Genomic DNA, 11,380 nt, shown 5'->3' on the forward strand with positions numbered 1-11,380 from the left:
GGGCTAAAGAGAAACTTTTCTTCCCCCGTTGATTTCGGCCAAGGGAGAGAAAGACCCATAGCACTGAGTTTTTTTTTTTTTTTTTTTTCTTGTTGATTTCGGCCAAGTAAGAGAGAAACCCGTAAATTATTTTCCTCCCTTGTTGATTTTGGCCAAGTAAGAGGAAAACCCATAGTTTTTTCTACTTCCTGTGGTGGCTGTGAGTGCCCTTCTGTCCCTGTTTGTTTCTGATAAAGTAATATTTCTGTTGTTGTGAGTTATGGCTAGAGAAGAGGAACTGCTGGGTTTTGGTGATGCAGCACTGCTGGGTTGACTGCACTAGAAAGTGAGGCCACGGCTGGGGGTGTGGCTGCGTCAACTGCTGGGGGTGATGATGTGGAAGTTAAGGCAGGAGAAACACTGTTGCCATTGCAAGACCCGTGGTACTGCTCATCCCCTCTGTTCCCAGCCATTAGGGCCCCTGAGGTCAGCCCACTTGGGGTTCCCAAGAAGTGGATTTTGAAAGGTGAAGCCCCTAGCCATGAGACAGCATGGGTCCCAGTTGCTTCTCGCATACTAGACTTGTAGTTCCAACGGAAAGAGCTCTTGCCAGCTCCAATTCAGTTTCTGTGTCCTTATGGCACAACCGTTGGTTGGTCAGATTGGGTGGAGCAAAAGGTTGCCGATGAAGGATTTTGTCAGATTTTGAAAAATGCCAAGATATTTGAAGCTATGGTTTTGTCCCGTGGGTGGAACATGTATAGAGACTTGAGGGCACTTCATTTTTTGACTCAATCATACTACTATTGTTATTAAGAAAATTCCAAAATTCGTGAGTATTTCGAAGGCTTTGAGCAATTCAAGCAACTTGTTGATGTTCCTAGTTGTCTAAGAGTAAACCTTAACTTAATAACTTCTAGATACCCTATATTAAAGTCATTAATTTTGACTTGCTTCATGTTATACAATAGGCCCCATCATACTAGGTAAATTTAATTCATCATCTCCATTTTTTTATGAGACTGTCGATTGAGACATTTTTGTCTTTCACCAATTTAATATGTGACCAACATTATTATGGTTTTTGTGAAATAATAATGCAAAGCACATTTTTTTAAGAGCCCTAGATAATCTATGATGTATAAATACACAATATACATAGATTTTTTTTTTTTTTTAAAGTGTTAACTTATGCTACAGGTATGGAACATTTAGGAGGAAATATGTTCGAGAGCATTCCTATAGGTGACGCCATTTTTATGAAGGTAAGCTTCATATTCTATACTCAATTTGTTTTGAGTTGTAGCCATGATTTAAATTAAAACAAGTAACTAATTGATTTGTGGCATAGAAAATGCTTTTATTCCCATTGGAATGACTCAAATTCTCAATTTGTCATTATTTAATTGATGTGGCAATGTTTAAATATAACAATTTCTTTAAAATTATTTGTCACATTGAATGTTTCATTGAAAAAAAATTGCATTTGAATTCAAGACAAATGATGCCATGATTAATTAATTTTGTAGTGGATGTTTCATGATTGGCATGATGAACAATGCTTGAAGCTGTTGAAAAACTGCTACAATGCTATTCCAAATGATGGAAAGGTAATTGTTGCGGAATCCAATTATGATAAAAGATCAACACTTCTACAAAGACCACTTCCCAAATAATGTGCTTTTGATGATTCAAAATACAGAAGGGAAGGAATTAGGAAAGAACCCAACAAGAATTCATGAACTTGGAAACTGATGATGCTGAAAATCGTCAGTAAGTCGCACAGTCCCCACGTGCTCGAGACAACACCTGCACAACATGAAAAAGAGAAGACCTTGTAGAGGGTACCGGTGTGGTACCGGCCAAATACCCTCCGAAGGTCAAGTTAGAGAACTTTAACCACTCTAGAGTGCTAGAGTTGGGGTAAAATATGCGTACCTTGGTTTGTGAGGGTTTTGGAGTTTTTATAGTAGCATATGGTTGACATTTGTTTCTTGGCTTAGAAGATCTTTCCTTGTAGGAGAGATCTTCTTTAATTCGAGTATCTTGCAGAATCCTTTCCTTGTAGGAGTCCTTTTGATTAGGGTTTATACACAAGATATTTCCTTATATACTTATACATGGAGCCTAATCAAAAGACATGCTGGACTCGTCAAGAGTTTCTTTCACCCTCGTTAGCTTCATCCTGTCAACTTCTCATTCTGTCTATGCCTTCTAGTTGTCTTGTCCATGCTTCGATGTTCTTGAGGCGCACCCGTCAGCCTTGAGATGGAACCGTCAGTTTTATGGTGTCATTTACGGGTACACAAGCAAAGTCGTTAGATACAACAGGCCCGTCAGCTTTACTTAGACTTCAAGAATTACGCTTATCAGCTGCCCTATACTCCATAACCTCATCAGCTGAGTTAAATTGCAGGTCTTTGTCATATATATACATATTTTTTCAAGAAAAAGGAAAGGGGCATCTATTGATTGATTCCTCGAGCAGCCATTATTAAATGTTAGAACACGTGGCTCAAGCCAGTTGGCCTCGTTTCTGGACAAGGGTGTCACTTCATCTTCCGTGCACTTTTCATCCTATATATACCTCATCTCGTCCCCTCATTCTTCTCATTTCAACCTTGCTGATTTGAGAGAGAGAGAGCTAGTCATCTTGCTTCTGTCAAACTACTGATCTCGTTGCTTTTGCTACCGTCGTCTTGCTAAGGCCGTCATTCCTTAAGTAACCGTCTACTAACTTCGTAAGTCTTCCCCCCCCCCCCCTCTCTTTTTATTTCATTTTACATTTTATTTTTGTAGTTTGGTTGTTACTTCTTTAGAGAGGCTGTCAACTTAGGTTCTTAGAATACTTCCATTGCTTGTAGGTGTAGATGTCTAGAGAAGTGATGAGTGAGCAGTCATCAATCTGTGAGGGAGTAGGCTACGACAAAGTCTTCCAGTCAGTTCATGAGCCCTAGGAGGGCTTCTCCTGGTTGTCAAAGAGGGAGTTTTCAGCCCATTCTCCTAACGAAGAAGAAAGCTATGATGGCGACAGAGATGAGGGAGAAGAGGGAGAGGATGAGGATGACGAGGGAAGAAAGGACAAAGAATATGGTGGAGAAGATGACGGGGATGAGGTTGAGGGTGACGAGAGAGTTACTGAGGGAGGTAGTTTGGGAAGCCTAGGGGATGGTCACACCCGTCATTTTATCCTTCCTAAGATTTGGACCATCAACGATTTCAAGCCGTCGATGACGACCAAGATCTTTAAGGACCTAAGGGATCGTTTCCAAATTCTTGAGAATATCCCAATCCGTCTCCCCAAGAAGTTTGAGAAGTGTTACTTGGGGAGGACTGTGGATGTTGACATTTATGATGCCATGTTTACTAGCCGAGCTGAGGTTGCCATTGACATAGTTACACCGTCAGTTGGCCAATTTTTTGGGCATACCCATCAACCAGGTTGCTCCCAATGCTTGGAGAATATTTATTGGAGCCAAAATCCTATGGGGTCGTCTTAGTGGTGGGAACCGTCAGCTTACCTTGAACAAATTCTTTTGGTGCTATCGACCCCTGCACATCTCCTCGTCCTAAGGAATATTCCATTTTGCAGTGAGGAAGAAAACACTTAGGCTAGTGTCAAACATGCCTGACTCTAATAGGAAGTGGGAGGGTAGATACTTTTTGTTCAAGGGAAGGATTTGGAATGCCATCCAGAGGAGTGGGTCACAATGCCTCATGGTTTTGACAACACTTGGGGCATTGTTAAGGAATCGGGTTTAGCACCGTCTACTTCTTTACTTTTCTTGCTTATTCGTCAACCTTTTTACGTCATCTGCTTCTTTACTTTTCTTGCTTATTTGTCAACTTTTTAACGTCATCTACTTTTCTTTTCAACAAGCATCCGTTCGCATATAACTGACGAGCAGGAGGTGTTTATACGTCGGGTTCTGGATATTCCATTCAAGGAAAGGAAGTGTAAGGACCTAATTACTCTTGATACCCTACACGCCTATTGTGGTGGTCCAAAGCCAACACTGGCAGCTCGCAAACTGAACAGTTATTCTAGTTGACGTAAGTATTTCGTTCCTTTCCTTTTGCTCGCCGTCATTCACATGTTGTCTATGCATCTAACCTCGTCATTCATCCTTTGCAGAGATGGAGGCAGCCAGATTGAGAGCCTCAGTGAGGGCATCAGCTGCTGCCCGCCAGAGAGAAGAGAAAGAAAAGAAGAAAGATAAAGAGGTGGCATCCTTGTCAGTTCCCAAGGTCATTGGGAAGGGGGTGCCCAAATGTAAGGCTGAAGGGAAGGAGGACTGGCCTCCTAAGAAGTTGTCACCTCCCAAACAAGGTCATGGGGCTGGCAAAGGCCTGATGATGGTGACAGGCCCCGTCAACCAGGGAACTCGTCATTTCCTCTCGTATAAGGGACCTTGCGATAATCAGGAGACTGAGTACCTGGGGTCGTTAGATCTTTTCGATCTTTGTAGGGTACATCTTTTCCCTTTGATTCCTGTACTTTATGATTCTTTTTTTTTTTTTAGCTGACAGTTGTCTCGCTTGGCAGGCGTTGGTGTGTACGAAGGCGCTCTAAGATAGGTGTGTTACTGAGGAAGGGGTGATCAATTGCCTTAGAAAACGTAATGAGACCTTGACCGACAAGCAAGCACAATACAAGGAGGCCATTCGTATTCTAAACAAGAAGGTGGAGGATTTGAAGAAGAAGCTGACGGAGGAGGCCAATCTTGGAGAAAAGGCTAAAGAGGCAAAGGCAAACGTAGAGAAAGAGCTGACAGCCCTCGTTGAGCAAGTAGAAACGGCTAGGGCTGACGCCATCAAGGAGTATAAGGCTTCACAGTCTTTCATCGAAGCATGCGCGGTCTACTATGGTGACAGGTTCGACGACTGCCTTAAGTAAGTTGGGTCCGTCTATCCAGACCTGAACTTGTCTGGGGTCACCATGGACGACCCTATACCGATGACCCCTACTGCTGGTGACACCACTGATGATGTGACACGTAAAGCAGGGTGTGCAGGATGACGTCATGGTGCTCGCTTAACCTACCCATGAAAGGCCCGTCACTCTTGTAATCCCGTCATCTAAAGATCCTCATGTTGATGTTGAGAACCCTTCAGCTCCAAGCGTCCAACACCCCCCCCCCCAAAGATGACGAGATTGCTCCCGTTCAGGACATCCAGGACCCTGTAGTTTAGTTTTTTATTTTTCCATGTATTTCATCTTATTTTCAGACAAATTTAAGTGCCCTTTTGTTTTTGGGCTTTTGTTGAAAATGTTCTTTACGACATTAAGATGTCTATTTTACCTTCGTCACTTTATGTTCATATTTGTTGATATCTTATTTTGATGTGTATGCTAGATCCATCTGCTTTATTTCATCCTTTTGTGGACTTCAGTATTAGACTTATCCTTTTATGGACTTTGTTGTAAACTCATCACTTTAAGGATTTTGCGATGAGTTTATCCTTTTAGGGGCTTCGTAGTAGACTTTTCCATTGGTGGATGTGTTCTTAAAGTCGTCCACTTATGGTTCTGTTTATATTTGAATGCGTCCCTTGGGATGACTCGACTACTTGTGGTCGTTGCTTTAAGGTCGTCCACTTGTGGACTTGGTGAGTTCGTCCATATGTGGACTTAATAACGTAGGAATGTACACATACACAAACCGTTTTTAAACAACTCATCTTATTTTGTGGTAAACATGTGCATAAGTAATAAAAATTGTTTTTCAAAGAGAATAAAATCCTACCCTTTTAGCAAGTACTATAGATAAAAATTAACTAAAAAGAAGTAAACTAGAAAATGAGGAGTGTCGTCCTTCACACTACCTTCTACTGATAGTATTTCCTGAGGTGCTCAGCGTTCCATGGGTGATGCAACTTCTTCCCGTTTAATGTCTCCAAGTGGTAAGTGCCTTTTCTTTGCCATGACGTGACTCTGTATGGTCCTTCCAATTAGGTTCGAGCTTCTCTAGGAAGGGATCTTTTGTGGCACCCGTCACCTTCCTCAGGACGAGATCTCCAAGAAGGAAGTCACTGTGCTTGACTCTAGAGTTGTAGTGTCTAGCCATAAGGTCTTGTTATCGTACTAACCTTTGCTCAGCTGCCGCTCTAACTTCGTCCACTAGGTCAAGCAGTAGACGCATGGCCTCGTCGTTCCTTCTCTCATTGTGGTTGTCCATCCTGTAGCTTATGAATATAATCTCAGTTGGGAAGACTACCTCGCTGCTGTATGCTAATTGAAATGGCGTCTCTCTTGTAGGAGTTCTGGTTGTCGTCCTATATGCCCACAAGACGCTTGGCAGCTCTTCTGGCCATATACCTTTTACCCCCTCGAGTTAAGTTTTGATAATTTTAAGCAAGGATCAGTTCATGACTTCCACCTGTCTATTTGCTTGAGGGTGAGCAGGGGAGGAGTAGTGGTTCTTGATCCCCAATTGTAAGCAAAAGTCCTAAAGGAGTCATTGTCGAACTGTTTCCTGTTGTCTGATACCAAGACTCTAGGGATCCCGTACCTGCAGATGATGCTCTTCCAAATGAAGCTTCATACGCTCTTCTCTGTGATAGTGGTCAGGGCTTCAGCTTCTACCGAAATAGTCTATGACGACTATTAAGAACTTCAGCTGTCTCGTTGCTATTGGGAATGGGCCTATGATGTCTAGTCCCCATTAAGCGTAAGGCCACGGGGCTGTCATTGGGGTGAGCTCCTTTGTCGGCTGTCTAATGATGTTGTTGAACCTCTGACATTTGTCGCACGCTTTGACATAAGCCTGGGCATCCTTCTACATAGTAAGCCAGTAGTATCCAGCCTGAATCAGTTTGTGCACCAACAATCGTAACCTTGAGTGATTCCCGTAAATCCCTTCGTGAACCTCTCTCATGACATAGTTCGCTTCTTCGGGTCTTAAGCACCTTAAGTATGGGCGGGAGAAACCCCTTTTATACAGCATGTCCTTTATCAAGATGAATCGCATGGACTGGACCTTCAACTTTCTTACAGCCTCCTTACCGTCGAGTAGCGTGCTGTCTTTTAAGTAGGAAACTATTGGCGTAGTCCAGATGCCTCCGAAGTTTATCTCCTACACACCGACGTTATCAATTAAAGGTGAAAGCTAAACAAAAGAAAGTACCTTAGTAGGGATAAGCATATGTTCTACTAATGCGGCTTTGGCTAGGTGATCAGCTTGTTCGTTCTCTACCCTTGGGATTTTGACGAACTTGGCGTGCAGCTCTCTTGCCCTTTTCTGCACCTGCTCTAGATACTTTTTCATTCTTTCCCCTTTGCACTCGTAGTCGCCATTTACCTGACTGGTGACCACCTGAGAGTCGCAGTGTACGACCACACTTGTTGCTCCCGCAGCTTTGGCAAGGTCTAGTCCCGCCACCAATGCTTCGTACTCTGCTTCATTGTTTGTTGTTGGAAAGTCGAGATGAATCATGCACTCAATCTTGTCTCCTTCAGGGTAATGAAGCATTACACTGGCTCCACCAGCCTGCCTGTTAGATGACCCATCCCTGTGGATGCTCCATTGATGATGTTCTTCTGCCCCCTGTCCTTCCATATTAGTGAACTCCGCACTTGCCCCTTTATGGCGGTGTGTGGATAGTATTGTACATCAAACTCACTTAATTCTATGGCCCATAGCGCCATTCTTCCAGCGGCTTTGAGACTACTCATTGCTCACTGTAGAGGTTTGTCAGTCAGGACAACGATAGTATGAGCCTAGAAATATGGCTTCAGCTTACGGGTTGCGGTAACTATAGTGAAGGCAAGCTTCTCCATCGGTGGGTATCTTTCCTCCGCACCTCGAAGTGCTTGGTTAGTGTAGTACACGGGCATCTGTACCCTGTCTTCCTCCCTGACCAAGGCCGTGCTGACGGCAGCCGAGGACACCACCAAATAGAGGAACAGTTCTTCCCCAGGCTTGGAGGGACTTAGCAATGGTGGGGAAGAGATTTAGACGTTCAAATCTTTGAACGCTTGCTGACAATCGGCGGTCCACATAAAAGATTTCTTCAACATGCGAAAGAAAGGTAGGCACTTATCCGTTGCCCGTGATACAAACCTATTTAGTGTCGCTACTTTGCCATTGAGGCTTTAGACTTCCTTCACTTTCCTTGGTGGTGTAATTTCCATAATGGCTCAGACCTTGTCAGGGTTGACTTCGATTCCCCTCTGAGACACCATGAACCCTAGGAATTTTCTAGCCATCAACCCGAATGCGCACTTGCTCGGATTAAGCTTCATGTTGTAAGAGCAGAGGGTGCCGAAGGTCTCCCTGAGGTCGTCCAAATGATCCTTCTCCTTTTTAATTTTTACCAACATGTCGTCAACATAGGCTTTGACAATCCTTCCGATCTGATTTGCAACATCTTATTCATAAACCTTTGATATGTTGCATCTGCCTTTTTGAGGCCGAACGACATCACTTTGTAGCAGAAGAGCCCTTGGTTGGTGACAAACGAAGTCTTCTCTTGATCAGCCTCGCTTAGCTTGTTCTAGTTGTAGTCGGAGAAAGCATCCATGAAGCTTAGTAACTGGTGGCAAGCTGTAGAGTCTACAAGAACGCCAACCTGCGGTAGCGGGTAGCTATCCTTGGGGCATGCTTTGTTCAGGTCGGTAAAGTCCACACACATCCTCTACTTCCTGTTGGCTTTCTTGTCCATCAACATGTTGGCCAGCCAGTTAGGGTAGTAAACTTCCCTGATGAAGTTTGCCTCTAGTAACTTGCGGACTTCTTCTGCTATAGCTCGGTTTCGCTCTTAGGTGAACACTTGCTTCTTTTGTCGGACAGGTGGAAAAGTGGGCGACACATTCAACCTGTGTACCACGATTGGGGGGTAGATCCCAGGCATATCTTCATGGCTCTAGGCGAAGACATCCTGATTCTCCCAAAGAAAGGTCGTGAGTGCTTGGCGAACAGACGGATAGGCGGACTGGTGAGGGTGCCGATTCTAGCTATTCGGTCTGGTCGGGCATTGTCTAGAAGTATCTCTTCAAGGCTTTCAATAGGCTCCGCCACCGCCCGATGTTTTTCTATGTTCATGGCCTGAAGATGGTCGTCCATCTCCATCATAGCTATATAGCACTTGTGAGCAGCTACCTGGTCTCCACATAATTCTCCCACTCCATACTCAGTAGGGAATTTGATCATTAGGTGATAGGTTGACGTTACGGCCTTCCACGAGTTGAGGGTAGGTCGTCCCAAAATGGCGTTGTAAGTGGACGAGCAGTCAACCACAAGGAATGTTACGTTTTTAGTGACCTGCTAAGGGCAATCGCCGATCGTTACGAGTAATGTGATTGCATCGAGGGGGAATACCCTGGTTCCTCCAAAACCAACAAGTGGGGTGTTGGTCGAAACTAGCAATTTTCTGTCAATCCTTATCTGCTAGAATGCCGCATAGTAAAAGATGTTAACAGAGCTGCCACTGTCAACCAGGACATGATGCTTGTTGTAATCCCCTATCCGTATGCTAACGAATAGTGCATCATCATGCAGGTGGTGGAGATAGCGAGCGTCTTCCTCTAAAAATCCAATGACGGGGTTGTCGATTTATGCCATCTTGGGAACAAAGCTTGTGAGCTAGACTTTTTGAACCATCCTTAGGTAAGTCTTGCAAGCTTTTTTTCTCACAACCCAAATCCATGGAACATGAATTTAGATGCATGACTAACTTGCTGAACTTATATAACTTAATAAACATAATTGATCCAAAATAAATTAAAACTCCAAAGAAACAAGTACTCTTAAAAACCTCTTACAAAATTCTAAACTCCACAGATTGAAAATAATCTCCACTATATAAAACATGAATTACAAAATAAAGCTAACTAAAGTTCTATAAGTCTTCAAGAAATACTGAAGTCGCCTACAACTTGCACACTCTACCTTGCACCTTACAAAGCAATCCAAAGATTCTATATTCCCAACTACACTTTAATATGAAAATAGTAATTGATAGGGTGAGCCACACATCTAGTAAGTAATTATACAGAATACACAATAGGAAAGATTCAAGCAAAGCACGAGTATTTTGATTTTTCACAAACTCATTCAATTATATAAAAAATAATTATTCCAAAACATATAATGAATCACTTAATACATATGTAATCACATCTCACAATCATTAGAAACACACATACATATAATTGATCAGAGCACAGTGTCACATATACACATCACATATTCTCACGTACAATCCTATGAGCGGATACCAACATCTAACCCCTGTTGGTGAGGGATCAACACATATTCTCACATTCAATCCTATGAGCGGATTTACACATATATATGATCAATTCTAAAAACACTTATTTTGAGTCACATATCACAAAAGCAAAGTTTATACAAAATATAATAATTTTCTTGATATTAACAATTATTCCAAATACAGAGGCCTATCAAGATCACAATATCGAATAGAACATAAATCAAAGGAAGCTTGACTCTCTTGGGGAACAAATAGAAATTGAGGAGTTTATATAAATATATTACAATTCTTGAGTAAATTTGAAAATTCAATTTGCTAAAAGAAACATTTTAAATACCATTTGGAGAATAGGAATATGACTTTGAAATCACTTGATTTTAACAAATTTAAAGAACAAGAACCTTTTAAGAAAACTTACATTGAAACTTAATTATTTTCGAAGAATAGTTTAGTTTAGAAATCATCTTTTAAATGAAATTTGGACATTCAAAACGTTATTTAAAATTCAAAGTATCTCTTTAAAACATTATTTAATAGTCGAAATTTCTCTTTCAATAATGCAAAAATACTTTTGACAAACTTTAGAAAATATAAGTTTGAAATACAAAACTTTTGAAAGCTTTTAACTTTTAAGAACCTAATGGACGAAACCTGTGCATATTATGCATAATTACTTACTACACTTGAATCACTCTGAAAGTCCAGCTAAAACACCCTCCAAATAGTCTCAAAATACTCTTAAATAGGACCTATAATCAATCACAAAAATTACTTAATATCCTCCACAAAATATAAATCTTATTGAATTATACAAATTGACTCACTAAAATTATACTTTGCTGAACTAAATGATAACACTAATGCAAAGTATCTCTACCTAGGAATATGTTTCCTTGAATTTATCAAAACTCAGAGCCAGCAACCAATACTTTAGGATTTAATATATTTCCTAAACAAAAGTAAAACATTAAACATGAATTAGGCTCTATAACAGTAACTTTTTTCTAAAATTCACACTATGGGTAAACCTGGGATTTAATATATATCCCAATGAAAACTGTGGGCCAAAACTAATTTGACTTGTTCATGGACTTAATATTATTGACCCTAATATATTTCATATCTAAGCATTTTGAGATGCAATTAGAATTGGATAGAAGAAACATTTCTGCCATTATCCTTTGAA

General features: G+C 41.5%; 1 protein-coding gene across 1 annotated transcript; it reads right to left on the reverse strand.

Moving 5' to 3' along the window:
* Positions 1-6,758: 6,758 nt before the first annotated feature.
* On the reverse strand, positions 6,759-7,538 carry LOC142635192 (uncharacterized). The gene is made up of 2 exons (XM_075809392.1): positions 7,107-7,538; positions 6,759-7,055 (listed from the first exon to the last, which is right to left on the reverse strand). The coding sequence occupies exons 1-2, from the start codon at positions 7,536-7,538 to the stop codon at positions 6,759-6,761; spliced, it is 729 nt and encodes a 242-aa protein (XP_075665507.1).
* Positions 7,539-11,380: the final 3,842 nt, after the last annotated feature.

Source organism: Castanea sativa, chromosome 5 (genome assembly GCF_040712315.1).
Source record: "Castanea sativa cultivar Marrone di Chiusa Pesio chromosome 5, ASM4071231v1".
NCBI lineage: Eukaryota > Viridiplantae > Streptophyta > Magnoliopsida > Fagales > Fagaceae > Castanea > Castanea sativa.